Raw genomic sequence first — 17,269 nt, 5'->3', positions numbered from 1 at the left:
TCATACTGAGAGTTAACTGGACTCATACTAGGAGTTAACTAGACTCATACTGAGAGTTAACTGGACTCATACTAGGAGTTAACTGGACTCATACTGAGAGTTAACTAGACTCATACTAGGAGTTAACTAGACTCATACTGAGAGTTTACTGGACTCATACTAGGAGTTAACTGGACTCATACTGAGAGTTAACTGGACTCATACTGAGAGTTAACTGGACTCATACTAGGAGTTAACTGGACTCATACTGAGAGTTAACTGGACTCATACTAGGAGTTAACTAGACTCATACTGAGAGTTAACTGGACTCATACTAGGAGTTAACTAGACTCATACTGAGAGTTAACTGGACTCATACTGAGAGTTAACTGGACTCATACTAGGAGTTAACTGGACTCATACTGAGAGTTAACTGGACTCATACTAGGAGTTAACTGGACTCATACTGAGAGTTAACTGGACTCATACTGAGAGTTAACTGGACTCATACTGAGAGTTAACTAGACTCATACTAGGAGTTAACTAGAATCATACTAAGAGTAAACTGTACTCATACTAGGAGTTAACTGACTCATACTGAGAGTTAACTGACTCATACTGGAGTTAACTGACTCATACTGAGAGTTAACTAGACTCATACTGAGTTAACTAGACTCATACTGAGAGTTAACTAGACTCATACTGAGAGTTAACTAGACTCATACTGAGAGTTAACTGACTCATACTAAGAGTTAACTAGACTCATACTGAGAGTTAACTGACTCATACTGAGAGTTAACTGACTCATACTAGGAGTTAACTAGACTCATACTGAGAGTTAACTGGACTCATACTAAGAGTTAACTAGACTCATACTGAGAGTTAACTGGACTCATACTGGGAGTTAACTGGACTCATACTAGGAGTTAACTGGACTCATACTGAGAGTTAACTGGACTCATACTGAGAGTTAACTGGACTCATACTGAGAGTTAACTAGACTCATACTGAGAGTTAACTGGACTCATACTAAGAGTTAACTAGACTCATACTGAGAGTTAACTGGACTCATACTGGGAGTTAACTGGACTCATACTGAGAGTTAACTGGACTCATACTGAGAGTTAACTGGACTCATACTAGGAGTTAACTGGACTCATACTGAGAGTTAACTGGACTCATACTGAGAGTTAACTGGACTCATACTGAGAGTTAACTGGACTCATACTGAGAGTTAACTGGACTCATACTGAGAGTTAACTGGACTCATACTGAGAGTTAACTGGACTCATACTGAGAGTTAACTGGACTCATACTAGGAGTTAACTGGACTCATACTGGGAGTTAACTGGACTCATACTGAGAGTTAACTAGACTCATACTAGGAGTTAACTGGACTCATACTGAGAGTTAACTGGACTCATACTAGGAGTTAACTGGACTCATACTGAGAGTTAACTGGACTCATACTGAGAGTTAACTGGACTCATACTGAACTGGACTCATACTGAGAGTTAACTGGACTCATACTGGGAGTTAACTGGACTCATACTAGGAGTTAACTGGACTCATACTGAGAGTTAACTGGACTCATACTGAGAGTTAACTGGACTCATACTGAGAGTTAACTGGACTCATACTGAGAGTTAACTGGACTCATACTGAGAGTTAACTGGACTTATACTGAGAGTTAACTAGACTCATACTGAGAGTTAACTAGACTCATACTGAGAGTTAACTGGACTCATACTGAGAGTTAACTGGACTCATACTGAGAGTTAACTAGACTCATACTGAGAGTTAACTGGACTCATACTGAGAGTTAACTGGACTCATACTGAGAGTTAACTGGACTCATACTGAGAGTTAACTGGACTCATACTGAGAGTTAACTGGACTCATACTGAGAGTTAACTAGACTCATACTGAGAGTTAACTGGACTCATACTGAGAGTTAACTAGACTCATACTGAGAGTTAACTGGACTCATACTGAGAGTTAACTGGACTCATACTGAGAGTTAACTGGACTCATACTAGGAGTTAACTGGACTCATACTGAGAGTTAACTGGACTCATACTGAGAGTTAACTGGACTCATACTGAGAGTTAACTGGACTCATACTGAGAGTTAACTAGACTCATACTGAGAGTTAACTGGACTCATACTGGGAGAATATGTAGTGATGAAACTCACCAGCAGGTGAAACATGTCGATGTTGAGGATACAGACGGTGTCTTCTACCTGAGAGTCTGGAACCAGGGCTACAACCAACACACCCATGTTACAAACATATACAACTGTTAACCTGTATATGTATGTATGTATGGGTGTGTGTATTACCTGCGAGCAGCCTGATGAAGTGTGTATGAACAGTCGTTAGTGGAGCAGCAGTCCAACAGGAAGAACTGAACCTGGTCAGAGAGCTCAGACAGTCGTCCTGAAACACACACACACACACACACACACACACACACACACACACACACAGTTGATGTCTTCATATTGACATAGTGTCAGTCAGGATGTACCTGAGGTGAGCAGAATGACAGGACTTCCTGTTTCTGATCAGCCTGTGACACACCTCCACCTGAGACACAACCTGCTGACTTCCTGTTGACTGTGATTGATTATTGATCAGCTCAACCTCTGAAGCCCCACCACCCAACCCCTCCTGTCCAATCAGACAGCCCGTACAGACTGAGTGTGTTACCTGTCTGCAAGGTAAACTTCCAAACAATGGCTTCTCCTCGTCCATCAGGAGGCGCTCTGCAAAGAAATGCACAGTCAGCATGACCTTTGACCCGTGTGTGTATACCTCTGACCCGTCAGGTGTGTGTGTACCTCTGACCTGTCAGGTGTGTGTGTGTGTGTGTGTGTGTGTGTGTGTGTGTGCCTGTTACCTCTCAGGTGTGTGTATACTTCTGACCTCTCAGGTGTGTGTGTGTGTGTGTGTACCTCTGACCCCTCAGGTGTGTGTGTGTGTGTACCTCTGACCTCTCAGGTGTGTGTGTGTACCTCTGACCCCTCAGGTGTGTGTGTGTGTGTGTGTGTACCTCTGACCTTTCAGGGGTGTGTGTGTACCTTATGACCTCTCAGGTGTGTGTGTAGCTTGTGACCTCTCAGATGTGTGTGTACCTCTGACCTCTCAGGTGTGTGTGTAGCTTGTGACCTCTCAGGTGTGTGTGTACCTATACTCTGGATGGTGTAGGCGCAGGTGGACCAGCTTAGCACCGGGACTCTGGCGTCCTGCTCGTTGGGGTTCACCTTCAGTCCCACCTTGTACGTGGACATGCTGAACGTGGTGATCATCTCACTGACGCTGCTGGAGAACGGGTTCCTGAGGGAAACAGTGACATCATCACCTGCTGACATCATGTCCTGACAGACGTACAGAGGAACAACAGAAGTACAAACAAGTGCTGACTCACTGTGGAGAGAAGTTGACGCTGAATCCTTCGGGTACAGCAGGCTCTGCCCCCTCTGCTACACCTGAAATACACACACACACACACACGCACACACACACACAGTTACACACACACAGACCTGGATCATATGAGTCCGCCCCTCTTAATGACTGACCAGTAACTGACCGTCACACTGCTTCCTGTGGGCAAAGTGTAGTGCTGCTATCTGCTGATTGGTCGTTTTAAGCCACGCCTCCAAACTGGGATGATCGACACTGAGAGAAAAAGATACTCAGGTGAGTGTGTACCTAGGTCAGGTGAGTGTATACCTGAGGTCAGGTGTGTGTGTATCTGTGGTCAGGTGAGTGTGTACATGAGGTCAGGTGAGTGTATACCTGAGGTCAGGTGAGTGTGTACCTGTGGTCTGAAGTGTGTACCTGTGGTCAGGTGAGTGTGTACCTGTGGTCTGAAGTGTGTACCTGTAGTCAGGTGAGTGTGTACCTGAGGTCAGGTGAGTGTATACCTGAGGTCAGGTGTGTGTGTATCTGTGGTCAGGTGAGTGTGTACCTGAGGTCAGGTGAGTGTGTACCTGTGGTCTGAAGTGTGTACCTGTGGTCTGAAGTGTGTACCTGTGGTCAGGTGAGTGTGTACCTGTGGTCTGAAGTGTGTACCTGTAGTCAGGTGAGTGTGTACCTGAGGTCAGGTGAGTGTGTACCTGTGGTCAGGTGAGTGTGTACCTGTGGTCTGAAGTGTGTACCTGTAGTCAGGTGAGTGTGTACCTGAGGTCAGGTGAGTGTGTACCTGTGGTCAGGTGAGTGTGTACCTGTGGTCTGAAGTGTGTACCTGTGGTCAGGTGAGTGTGTACCTGTGGTCAGGTGAGTGTGTACCTGAGGTCAGGTGAGTGTGTACCTGTGGTCAGGTGAGTGTGTACCTGAGGTCAGGTGAGTGCGTATCTGTGGTCTGAAGTGTGAACCTGTGGTCTGAAGTGTGTACCTGAGGTCAGGTGAGTGTGTACCTGTGGTCAGGTGAGTGTGTACCTGAGGTCTGAAGTGTGTACCTGTAGTCAGGTGAGTGTGTACCTGAGGTCAGGTGAGTGTGTACCTGTGGTCAGGTGAGTGTGTACCTGAGGTCTGAAGTGTGTACCTGTAGTCAGGTGAGTGTGTACCTGAGGTCAGGTGAGTGTGTACCTGTGGTCAGGTGAGTGTGTACCTGTGGTCTGAAGTGTGTACCTGTGGTCAGGTGAGTGTGTACCTGAGGTCAGGTGAGTGTGTACCTGTGGTCAGGTGAGTGTGTACCTGTGGTCTGAAGTGTGTACCTGTGGTCAGGTGAGTGTGTACCTGTGGTCAGGTGAGTGTGTACCTGAGGTCAGGTGAGTGTGTACCTGTGGTCAGGTGAGTGTGTACCTGAGGTCAGGTGAGTGCGTATCTGTGGTCTGAAGTGTGAACCTGTGGTCTGAAGTGTGTACCTGAGGTCAGGTGAGTGTGTACCTGAGGTCTGAAGTGTGTACCTGTAGTCAGGTGAGTGTGTACCTGAGGTCAGGTGAGTGTGTACCTGTGGTCAGGTGAGTGTGTACCTGTGGTCAGGTGAGTGTGTACCTGTGGTCAGGTGAGTGTGTACCTGTGGTCAGGTGAGTGTGTGTGTGGCAGTAGGGGGATCACAGTGTTGCTCAGACATTCGCACAGTGGACACAGGAACTCGCCGTTCTCCACGTCGTAGCTGGTGTGACCTCGCAGACGCTGCTGTCGTCTCTGCTCTTTCAGCTGCACTGCCTCAAAGTACCTGAACACACAGACAGGTGAGTATTTCCTGTTTGATGTTCGCCCTCTGAATGATGGCGTGTTGTCAGTCCCGTGTGTGGTGGCTGATTCTCACCTCTGCCAACAGGTGGCATGCATGATGTGTCCACAGCTGGCAGTGTGGATCCCCAGAGACAGGTCAGGGTGCATGAACAGTGGGTTGTGATGCTCTGAAACACACAGTCACACATCTGTCAATCAACACTGGTTAACACTAATTGGCTGCTGTCCTACTGATGTCATAATGAGGCCCCGCCCACCTGGGTCAGGGAGGGTGCGGCTGCGGTTTTTGGACAGAACTGTGGACCTCTGGACGAATGCTGCCAGCACCATGGCTCTGCCATGACCTCTGACCTCCTGTTCCTCCTGACACAGGATGCAGGTCACCAGCTGCCGGCGCTCAGCTCTGCCCACCCTCCTGGGACCAATACACACCTGTGAGATACAGGTGGAGTCTGAACTGGGAGGACTGGGGGGGGGGGCAGAAGAAGACATCATTTTAATATTCTCAGATGAGACGAGAAACCTTCATCACCTGTGTGTCTACACAACATCTGTGTGCACGGCTGTATGCAGGTGTATCCAGGTGTATCCAAGTGTATTCAGGTATGTATAGACAGGTACATACAGGTATGTACAGGTATATACAGGTGTATAAAGGTGTATCCAAGTGTGTCCAGGTTAGGCTTGTCACGATACCAGAATTTCAGTAGTCGATACCAATACCAGTGAATTTCCACGATTCTCGATAGTCATTCGATACCACGATAAAAATCAAAACACAGAAATTCAAACTCACTCACCTTGAATTCTTCAACCATTTGGGCCCTAGGCCTTTTCTGGGGTACTGCCTTTACTTTTAAGCTCATATCACAGTCATTATAAAGGCTACATACACATGCTATATCTTGTTTTTTTTCAGGACAATCTGGACTATTCAGATTTGCCATCATTTCATGTCCTTCTATGTGCCTGTATTTTATATTGATTTATATATCAATGAAAGAAAACAAATCCGTGTGACTAAATTCTTACATTTTTACATGTATCTCACCATAGCAAGTTGGAAGTTGACATTTTCTGCCATATATGAAGAGGGGAGACTCTCTGGAATCTGGCAATATAAGAACCATGATGCTGGGACATTCTGTCACTTCACAGTTGTCCAAAACATGTGGTTTGTGCCAGGCGGACATGATTGCCAGTATTTTTTCATTATTGCAAGAAATTCCATTGACTCATTCACAAGTCAAAAATGTGTTTTATCTGAAAGAAACATGCAATATTTACATCTAAGATCATAGAAAAATAGTAATAATATTATTCCTCACTATATGAAGTGACTGATAACAAGATCTGTATAACGGATTGTAAAGAAATTCGTCAGGTTTTTATTTTGTAGACAATTAATCTGGATTTACAGCGTAATGGGATGACAGCACAATGATGTGTGTGGTATCACTGGAAAGCTCTGCTCCTGCACTTTCATGTGATATGTGTGGCATTTCTGTGCGAGCCTGCATTCGCGAGTAATCCATCCAAGAGTAATGTGTGTGCAAAGCTGTATGAAAGCTCTGTTATACATCATTTTAGTGTAACTTCATCATTTCTTTTCGTTGTGAAAACACTGGACTACCGACAAGTGCTTGGTCTTGTCAGAAAGCTGCGGTTCCCCTATTTCACGTGATACGTGGCTTCTTGTTATGACGAACGGTTGCGGAGAAAATTCATAGAGAAGAACAGGTGTGACTTTTAAGTGTTTAGCCAGGTTTGAAGAGTTTCCTCCTTTGGTCTGGAAACTTAGGAGGCACCGTTTGCACACTGTTTTTTTGCGAGTTTATAATTAATCCGCTTTCATCTGCCTCAAATACAAATTATCTCCACACACAACTCCTACTACCTGACTTTTCGACAAGCCAAGGTGTTGTGGCTCCAGCAGCACTTGTTAGAGCTTAGATTCTCTGCCCGAGCCTGAAACCAACCCAGACCCAACCCGACCGTAATTTCCCGCAACTATCCTTGGGCTTGGACGGGTCAGGCTCCTCATAATAGGCCTAGGCTATGGACCCAACTACTTATCACACCTGGGGGTTGGGGCCGTGGCCCCCCCTTGATGGCGCCAGTGGCCGCGCACATTTGAGTGATCGACAGTGACAAAGTGTGTGTCGGCTTCATCGAGTGTACCAAGTGCAGCGTGATGCTGGTATATGACAACAAAAAGACGGGGACCTCGACATTTAAGAGGCACTTGACGAAGGCTTGCAATGGAAAGAAAGACGAGAGCCAGCCTTCAATGTCCGCATTCGTATCCTTAAAAAAGGGTTTAAAACGGGCTCGGGCTCATAATTACAGTTAAAGGGCTGGGCCGGGATTGGACAGAACATGCACAGGCTCGGGTGGGGTTGGGCTGGGCTTGATTTTTTGGGCCCGATATAAGCTCTAGCACTTGTAGAAGCCATTGTTTCTAGCAAAAGACGATAGAGAACAGACATTCTTCGGCACACATCCTCTGCAAAGACGTGCGTATACTGCCCCCGCCAGTTCCGACAGGAATCGACACGGCCCGATGAGGGCAAAGTTGTATCCGGTACTTCCGGTACCGTAAAAAAAACAAAAAACAGGTGCATTTTTTCGTGTTGGCATTGGCTTGGTACCGAAATATTGGTTCTCCTGACAACCCTAGTCCAGGTATGTATATACAGACACATACAGGTATGTACAGGTATATAGAGGTGTATACAGGTGTGTCCAGGTGTATACACGTGTGCCCAGGTGTATACAGGTGTGTCCAGGTATAGAAAGGTGTATAGACGTGTATACAGGTATGTTCAGGTGTATGCAAGTGTATAAAGGCGTATACAGGAGTGTCCAGGTGTATACAGATGTATAAAGGCGTATACAGGTGTGTAGAGGTGTATAAAGGCGTATACAGGTGTGTACAGGTGTATACAGATGTATAAAGGCATATACAGGTATATACAGATGTATAAAGGCATATACAGGTGTATACAGGTGTATAAAGGCATATACAGGTGTGTCCAGGTGTATAAAGGCGTATACAGGTGTGTCCAGATGTATACAGGTGTTTACAGGTGTGTCCAGGTGTATAAAGATGTAAACAGTTGTGTCCAGGTGTATACAGGTGTTTACAGGTGTGTCCAGGTGTATAAAGATGTAAACAGTTGTGTCCAGATGTATACAGGTGTTTACAGGTGTGTCCAGGTGTATACAGGTGTTTACAGGTGTACCTGCTGTCCGCAGCAGCAGACGTGGACGCCTCCAGCTCCTCCAGACTCTGCTGAAACAGTTCTTTGTTCTCGTTGATGAAGTGTTTCTGCATCTCCGACATCTGAGCCATGATCTTCTCTCTCCTCAGACGAGCCATCTCCGCCTTCCTCTTCCTCTCCGCCTTATCTTTGTCTCGCACCGTCTGCAGGGACACGACACCACCCAACAGCTGATCAATAATCAGTACTGATCTCATTCTGACAGAAACAATAAGCAGCAGCAGCAGGAGGAAGTCTTCTGATGCTAATAAAGTTTTACCTCCTGCAGTTCCTGTCCTGGGCTGATGGTGATGGTGGAGGTAGAGGATGTTCGTTCTCTCATCGACTTGATGTTCGCCACCATCTGAACACACAAACACACATTAGACACGAGACAACGGAGGCTTACGGAGAAGAGAAGATATAAGCCGTGTCTCCCCTCTCTCATCATGGGCAATGTGAGGTCACTGGCAAATAAGATGGACGAGCTGACAGCGGTCGCCAAAAGTCAGAAGGAGTACCGGGAATGTAGTCTGATGTGCTTCACTGAGACATGGCTTCACCAGGACATTCCCGACAACAACGTCTCCATCAGCGGCTTTCAGACTGTTCGGGCCGACCGGGACTGCACCGAGAGCGGTAAGCGCAAAGGAGGGGGGCTTGCTGTTCTCGTAAATAACCGCTGGTGCAGTCCTGACCATATTTCTATTAAAGAACGAATCTGTTGCCCGGACATTGAACTGTTTGCTGTTGGACTCAGGCCGTATTATTTGCCCAGGGAGTTTTCACATGCCATTATTGTGACTGTTTACACCCCCCCCTCTGCTGCCCCGCCTGCAGACTAAACACCCGAGTGCCTTCATAGCTATCTCGGGTGACTTTAACCATGTCACCATGGCAACAACATTACCCACATTCACACAGTATGTGAGCTGCCCTACCAGAGAGGAGAGGACACTGGACTTGCTGTATGCAAACGCCAAAGATGCATACAGCTGCTCCCCCCTCTGGGTAGGTCAGACCACAACCTGGTGCACCTCAACCCCTGCTATGTACCACTAGTCAAGAGCCAGCCTGCGACCATGAGGACAGTGAGGAGATGGTCGGAGGAGGCTTATGAGTCACTGCAGGGCTGTTTTGGTGTGACAGACTGGCAGGCACTCTGTGAGCCACATGGGGAGGACATCGACGGGCTCACAGAATGCATCACGGACTACATCAGCTTCTGTGTGGACTCCACTGTCCCAGCCAGGACTGTCCATTGTTACCCAAATAACAAACCGTGGGTAACAAAGGACATCAAAGCCATCCTCAACTCAAAGAAGAGGGCCTTCAGAGCTGGTGACAGGGAGGAGGTGAGAACAATACAGGGGGAGCTGAAGATGAAGATAAGGGAGGCTAAGGAGAGGTACAGGAGGAAGCTGGAGAGAAAACTCCAGCAGAACAACATGAGAGAGGTCTGGAGTGGAATGAGGACCATCACTGGCTTCAGGACCAACAACCACAGAGGAGTTGAAGGCAGCGTGGACAGGGCCAATGAACTGAATCTGTTTTTTAACAGATTTGACACTGCTGGACCTGCCCATCCCCCCCCCCGACTCTTCTGCTGTCTGTCTTGGTCAACCATCTCCCACTCTGCCCTCCTCCCTCTCACACCTCAACACCCTGCTGCTTGACCCCCCCTCCTCCTCCTCCTCACACCTCCTCCTCCCCCTGTGGTCACACTGACTGCTCTCTCCATCATGAGGACTACACCCCTCCCCCATGTGTCGTCACCTCCACAATGTGCTTCACTGCTGACCATGTGAGAAGACAGCTGATGAGACTCCACTCAAATAAGGCTGCAGGCCCTGATGGTGTCAGCCCCAGGGTGCTCAAAGCCTGTGCCCCCCAGCTATGTGGAGTACTTCAGCATGTCTTCAACATGAGCCTGAGTCTCCAGAGGGTCCCCTTGCTGTGGAAGACATCCTGCCTCGTTCCTGTGCCAAAGACGTCCGCGTCCCAGTGGCTCCAAGGACTACAGACCCGTGGCATTGACCTCCCACATCACGAAGACCCTGGAGAGACTCGCCTTGGAGCAGCTCCGGCCCATGGTCAAGCCACTTTTGGACCCCTCCAGTTCGCCTATCAGCCCCGACTTGGAGTTGAGGACGCCATCATCTACCTGCTCAACCGTGTCTACACCCATCTGGATAAGCCGGCGAGCACTGTGAGGGTCATGTTTTTTGACTTCTCTAGTGCGTTCAACACCATCCGTCCAGCTCTACTGGGTGACAAGCTGACAGCAATGCAGGTGGATGCCCCCCTGGTGTCCTGGATTGTAGACTACTTGACTGGCAGACCACAGTATGTGCGCTTGCAACACTGTGTGTCAGACAGAGTGGTCAGCAATACCGGGGCCCCGCAGGGGACTGTCCTCTCTCTCCCTTCCTCTTCACCCTCTACACCACGGACTTCAGCTATTGCACTGAGACCTGCCATCTTCAGAAGTTTTCTGATGACTCTGCTATAGTTGGATGTATCACCAAGGGTGATGAGGATGAGTACAGGGCTGTTGTGGATAACTTTGTCACATGGTGTGAGCAGAACCATCTGCAGCTCAACGTGGCAAAGACAAAGGAACTGGCTGTGGATCTGAGGAGGACCAAGACACCGGTGACCCCTGTTTCCATCCAGGGGGTCAGTGTGGACATTGTAGAGGACTCTAAGTAGCTGGGGGTACACATTGACAATAAACTGGACTGGGTTAAGAACACTAACGCTCTCTACAGGAAGGGCCAGAGCCGTCTCTATTTTCTGAGGCGACTGAGGTCCTTCAACATCTGCAGGACTATGCTCAGGATTTTCTATGAGTCTGTGGTGGCCAGTGCTATCCTCTATGCTGTTGTGTGCTGGGGCAGCAGGCTGAGGGTGGCGGACGCCAGCAGACTCAACAAACTGATCCGCAAGGCCAGTGACGTTGTGAGAATGGAGTGTGACTCTCTGATGGTGGTGTCAGAGAGGAGGATGCTGTCTAAGCTATGAACTATCTTGGACAATGTCTCACACCCACTCCACCATGTGCTGGTCAGGCACAGGAGTACTTTCAGTGGGAGACTCATACCACCAAGATGTACCACTGAGCGCCACAGGAAATCATTCCTGCCTGTGGCCATCAAACTGTACAACTCCTCCCTCTGAGTGGCCCTGAGACTATTTCACACACTGCAATAATTTAATCTAACTTGTGCAATAACCCCATTCACCCTGACTACATATATTTTGTTTGTGTAAATAATCTTGTTCAGTTTACAATATATATATATATATATATGTATATATATATATATATATATTTATTTAAGTTTATGTTTGTTAATAATTCCTGTTTATTTAACTCTATATTTGTAAATACTATTGTTTAAATTTCTTATATTTTCACGTATCTTTCCTCTCTTGCAAGGAGCACCTGTAACATAAACAATTTCCCCTCGGGGATCAATAAAGTATTTCTGATTCTGATTCTGATTACTTCACCACCCGAAAGTCAAACCGCCAGAGGACAGACAGTCCCTGAGACACAGACTCCATGATGTGACTGAGGATAAACAGGGGCCCAGGACGGAGCCCTGTGCAACAGACACCCGACTGGAAGGACGCCTTGTGGAATGAAGGTCCGGTGGCTCGGAGCCCTGTGGGACGGAGCCCTGTGGGACGCCCTGAGGACCAGTTTTATTTCACCAACACAACTATGGAAGGAAATATCCACCGTCCAATCAGGGATGAGAGTCAGGTGTTTACAGATGTTTGTTTACAGATGTCTACAGGTGTTGTTTCCCGTTCAGTTTCATTCTTTTAAACGTCTTAGTTCTCAGCTTGTGATTGGTTCTCACTTATGAGGTCATATCTGATGGAACAACATGTGTAAACTGAAGGAACACACCAGGTGGATCAAACAGGAGACGTTAACTTGCAAGCTGTGACCTCACAGTGACATCAGAGCTCACCTTGAGGATCCAGGTGATCATGTCTTTGTGGACCTCCAGGTGAGGAGCGTTCTGCAGACTCTCCAACAGAGCCAGGACACTTCCTGAAGTACTGGGAGCTTCACCTGGACCTGGACACAGTGAGACAGGAGATGGTGGGACAGAACACAGTGAGACAGGCGATGATGTAGGGCACCTGCAGGTGTCAGAACCTTTAACCCTTTACACTCTGACACATAGACAGTTCAGCAGAGCCTACACTGATACTTGTACTGTCTGTGATGTCACTTCCTTGAGTAACTGCAAACACTTCACCTCCCTAAACTCTGAACGACTCAGAATCAAAAATCTGTTGTTAAAACATAAATAAAAATAAAACTTTTCATCAGATTTTACAAAATTAACAAATTTGATCGCAAAAGATTTTAAAAATAGAAACATAAATGAAATATGTTAGTTGTGAGCAGAGTAAAAACACCCCACCATGATTCATTATTTATTCCTCTGCCGCCACTGTGCTGTAATCACATCAAAAGTAGCATGATGACATCATTTTGAGCGTACAGAGTGATGACATCATTATGAGCGCACAGATAACATCATTATGAGCATAGAGTGATGACATCATTACAAGTGCACAGCGTGATGACATCATTACAAGTGCACAGAGTGATGACATTAAATGCCTTAAAGACATAAAAACCTGGATGAGCACCAATTTCCTGATGTTAAATTCAGACAAAACTGAAGTTATTGTTCTTGGCCCCAAACAACTCAGAGACTCTTTATCTGATGACAAAGTTTCTCTAGATGGCATTGCTCTGGCCTCTAGCACTACCGTAAGAAACCTCGGAGTAATATTTGATCAAGATTTGTCTTTTAATTCTCATTTAAAACAAACCTCACGGACTGCATTTTTTCATCTGCGTAATATTGTGAAAATTAGGCCTATCCTGACCCGAAAAGATGCAGAAAAATTGGTCCACGCTTTTGTTACCTCAAGGCTGGATTACTGTAACTCTCTGTTATCAGGTAGCTCTAGTAAGTCCTTAAAAACTCTCCAGCTAATTCAGAATGCAGCAGCACGTGTACTAACAGGAACTAAGAAACGAGATCATATTTCTCCTGTTTTAGCTTCTCTGCACTGGCTCCCTGTAAAATCCAGAATTGAATTTAAATTCAATTCAATTCAATTCAATTTTATTTATTAAGCCCAATATCACAAATCACAATTTGCCTCACAGGGCTTTACAGCATACGACATCCCTCTGTCCTTATGACCCTCACAGCTGATCAGGAAAAACTCCCCAAAAAACCCTTTAACGGGGAAAAAAAACGGTAGAAACCTCAGGAAGAGCAACTGAGGAGGGATCCCTCTTCCAGGACGGACAGACGTGCAATAGATGTCGTACAGAACAGATCAGCATAATAAATTAACAGTAATCCACATGACACAATGAGACAGAGAAAGAGAGAGAGAGAGAGAGATGCAGGTAATGACAGTAGCTTACAACAACATTAATGAAAGTAATAATATTATAGTTATAGTTCTGGTTACTGCGGTACAATATGTTGAAAGTATGTATTAATATCTGGCAGTATACATGTGTGACAATAGTCATATGTGTATAATAACAGTAGAAGTATGACTAATGACTAATGATGGCAGCAGCAGCAGCAGGAGGCATCTGGCAGGACCACGGCAGCAGCACAACCACACCCGTCACGCTGTCCAGGCACCGCTGTGATATGAGTTAATCTGAGAGACAGTGGAGCACAAAGGCTCCGGAGAAGAAGCCGAGTTAGTGACATCCAGAATGGCCGGGTTAGCTAGATGCAGTAATAGGATACGAGAGAGAGAGAGAGAGAGAGAGAGAAGCTGCCCGGTGTATTATAGGGGGGTCCTCCGGCAGACTAGGCCTAAGTCAGCCTAACTAAGGGCTGGTACAGGACAAGCCTGAGCCAGCCCTAACTATAAGCTTAATCAAAGAGGAAAGTCTTAAGTCTAGTCTTAAATGTGGAGACGGTGTCTGCCTCCCGGACCGTAACAGGAAGATGATTCCACAGGAGAGGAGCCTGATAGCTAAAGGCTCTGGCTCCTGATCTACTTTTGGAGACTTTAGGGACCACGAGTAACCCTGCGTTCTCAGAGCGCAGTGTTCTGGTGGGATAATATGGCACTATGAGCTCTATAAGATATGACGGAGCTTGACCATTTAGAGCTTTATAAGTTAACAGTAGGATTTTGAATTCAATTCTGGATTTTACAGGGAGCCAGTGCAGAGAAGCTAAAACAGGAGAAATATGATCGCGTTTCTTAGTTCCTGTTAGTACACGTGCTGCTGCATTCTGAATTAGCTGGAGAGTTTTTAAGGACTTACTAGAGCTACCTGATGATAGAGAGTTACAGTAATCCAGCCTTGAGGTAACAAAAGCGCGGACCAATTTTTCTGCATCTTTTCGGGTCAGGATAGGCCTAATTTTCACAATATTACGCAGATGAAAAAATGCAGTCCGTGAGGTTTGTTTTAAATGAGAATTAAAAGACAAATCTTGATCAAATATTACTCCGAGGTTTCTTACGTAGTGCTAGAGGCCAGAGCAATGCCATCTAGAGAAACTATGTCATCAGATAAAGAGTCTCTGAGTTGTTTGGGGCCAAGAACAATAACTTCAGTTTTGTCTGAATTTAACATCAGGAAATTGGTGCTCATCCAGGTTTTTATGTCTTTAAGGCAGTTATGGAGTTTAGTTAATTGATTACTAGGGATGAGCGAGTACACCACTATCTGTATCTGTATCTGTATCTGTTCAACCATCTAAATTATCTGTATCTGTATCTGTACTCGGAAGTGGGCGTGGTTCAAGTGGAACTGGGTGGGGCTTAAATTGGTACATTATTTTAAGTCTGAAATTGATATGGATTGATCAGAAGTTGCTTTATTTATTGTTTATTTGAAAACTATTTACAGAACAGCCTCAGAATTGAGATTCAATGTTTTTGATCACAAAGTATGCATGAACAAGAGTTGTCATACTCAACACAACTCTCTTTTTTATTTATTTATTTATTTTTTTTTAATTTTTATGATCAAACTGTGATTTTTTTTTTCAATTATTTATTTATTTTTACTACCTAATGTTCTTGGCTCTTTTTTTTCCCACACAAAGTTAAACAATGTTGATTAAGGTGTGTGTGTGTGTCTGTGTCTGTGTGTGCATGTGTGTGTGACTGAGTGACTGTGTGAGAGGGGGAGAGAGAGAGAGAGAGTGCGCTATGTAACAGTTAAAATATCTACTGTATTCAAAGCCTATAAAAAGCCTATATACAGTATATAAAGCTTAATTTGTAATATTTATAATATTATATTTATTTTTATGAACAACCATACACAATAAAAATATTAATATAGGCTACTTTGTGTGTTCAGCTATATGTGTGTATGTGTGTAAGTGGTTTATAAGACTGTTTATTTTTTAATGATCTGTGTGAACTTGGTGATTAATGTAAACATCCAGTGATGGCAAACAGGGAAATAATATGTCAGCCTTGTTCACTGTATTCTTCTCAAAAGCACCGCGTTCAGTACGAGCAAAGTTTTCCAACTGACTTTACATCACCAGCCAAACTAACAGCAAGCAGACGGTAAAAAAAAAAAAAAAAAAAAAACGACCGGAGTGGAGGCAGTGACTGACGCGACACGAGCCGTTTTCAGCTCTGTCTTGTCAAATGCACCGCATACGTTACGAAACAAGTTCACCAAGTAACTTTAAATATCATACAAACCGAAATAGAGGCAAGCTGAAGAAAACCTAAGGAGTACTGAAGAGAGCAATGTGAGCTAGAGTCAAGCCAAGCACAGAGAGATCAGTCACTGTCTGTGTGTGTGTGTGTGCGAGAGTGGGGCACAACTCTGGCTACAGAGATATGTCTGTGTAGGGAGGGGCGGGCGCTGTGTGTGACTGGCCAATCACAGAGCGTGAAGACAGTCAGTTACCAAATGAGGATTTTCCTTCAGCACGAGCACGGATATTGACGAGTTTTACTTGTATCATGCTCGTACTCGTCAAAAATGCTTTATCCGTACCGGATACTCGTCTGAAACGAGTATCCGGCTCAACCCTATTGATTACTTTCTTCTGGCTTCATCGATAAATACAACTGAGTATCATCCGCATAACAATGGAAATTTATAGAGTGATTTCTAATGATGTTACCTAAAGGAAGCATATATAGAGTAAATAGGATTGGTCCGAGCACAGAACCTTGCGGAACTCCAAAACAAACTTTGGTACGTAATGACGATTCATTATGAACGTGAACAAACTGAAAACGATCAGATAAATAAGATTTAAACCAGCTCAGTGCAGAACCTTTTAGGCCAATTAAGTGATCCAGTCTCAGCAGTAGAATTTGATGGTCAATTGTGTCAAACGCCGCACTAAGATCTAATAAAACAAGTACAGAGACAAGTCCTTTGTCCGAAGCAATCAGAAGGTCATTTGTAATTTTAACTAGTGCTGTCTCAGTGCTATGATGCACTCTAAATCCTGACTGAAATTCCTCAAATAGATTATTATCATGGAGAAAATCACACAGCTGGTCTGCGACTACTTTCTCAAGGATCTTTGACATAAAGGGAAGATTAGATATTGGTCTATAGTTGGCTAACACCTCTGGATCCAGGGTGGGCTTTTTTAGTAGAGGTTTAATTACAGCTACCTTAAAAGACTGTGGTACATAGCCTGTTAATAAGGATATATTGATCATATCTAATATATGAGTGTTAACTAAAGGAAAGACCTCCTTAAGTAGCCTGGTTGGGATGGGGTCTAAGAGACACGTTGATGAT

At 45.3% G+C, this 17,269-nt stretch overlaps 1 protein-coding gene and 1 long non-coding RNA gene across 2 annotated transcripts in view; one reads left to right on the top strand and one right to left on the bottom strand.

Moving 5' to 3' along the window:
• ubr2 (ubiquitin protein ligase E3 component n-recognin 2) overlaps nucleotides 1–17,269 on the bottom strand; it is an 81,412-nt gene that overhangs the window by 4,516 nt on the left and 59,627 nt on the right. Inside the window, exons 27-39 of the mRNA XM_049600968.1 lie at nucleotides 12,438–12,547; nucleotides 8,732–8,815; nucleotides 8,434–8,615; nucleotides 5,446–5,654; nucleotides 5,262–5,355; nucleotides 5,009–5,168; nucleotides 4,771–4,928; nucleotides 3,576–3,664; nucleotides 3,411–3,471; nucleotides 3,171–3,319; nucleotides 2,693–2,748; nucleotides 2,323–2,419; nucleotides 2,176–2,243 (exon numbers count right to left, since the gene is read on the bottom strand). Coding sequence (XP_049456925.1) covers nucleotides 2,176–2,243; nucleotides 2,323–2,419; nucleotides 2,693–2,748; nucleotides 3,171–3,319; nucleotides 3,411–3,471; nucleotides 3,576–3,664; nucleotides 4,771–4,928; nucleotides 5,009–5,168; nucleotides 5,262–5,355; nucleotides 5,446–5,654; nucleotides 8,434–8,615; nucleotides 8,732–8,815; nucleotides 12,438–12,547 — 1,517 coding nt within the window. The remainder of the gene's footprint in view (nucleotides 1–2,175; nucleotides 2,244–2,322; nucleotides 2,420–2,692; nucleotides 2,749–3,170; nucleotides 3,320–3,410; nucleotides 3,472–3,575; nucleotides 3,665–4,770; nucleotides 4,929–5,008; nucleotides 5,169–5,261; nucleotides 5,356–5,445; nucleotides 5,655–8,433; nucleotides 8,616–8,731; nucleotides 8,816–12,437; nucleotides 12,548–17,269) is intronic.
• Nucleotides 3,807–4,633, top strand: LOC125903247 (uncharacterized). Its single transcript, XR_007451281.1, has 3 exons — nucleotides 3,807–3,900; nucleotides 4,179–4,259; nucleotides 4,518–4,633. It is a non-coding gene; the product is annotated as an uncharacterized LOC125903247 (long non-coding RNA).

The sequence above is a fragment of the Epinephelus fuscoguttatus genome, linkage group LG16 (genome assembly GCF_011397635.1).
Source record: "Epinephelus fuscoguttatus linkage group LG16, E.fuscoguttatus.final_Chr_v1".
In the NCBI taxonomy this organism is placed as follows: Eukaryota; Metazoa; Chordata; class Actinopteri; order Perciformes; family Serranidae; genus Epinephelus; species Epinephelus fuscoguttatus.
Note: the sequence above shows the minus strand (reverse complement) of the source record. Positions and strands in the feature narration are given on the sequence as shown.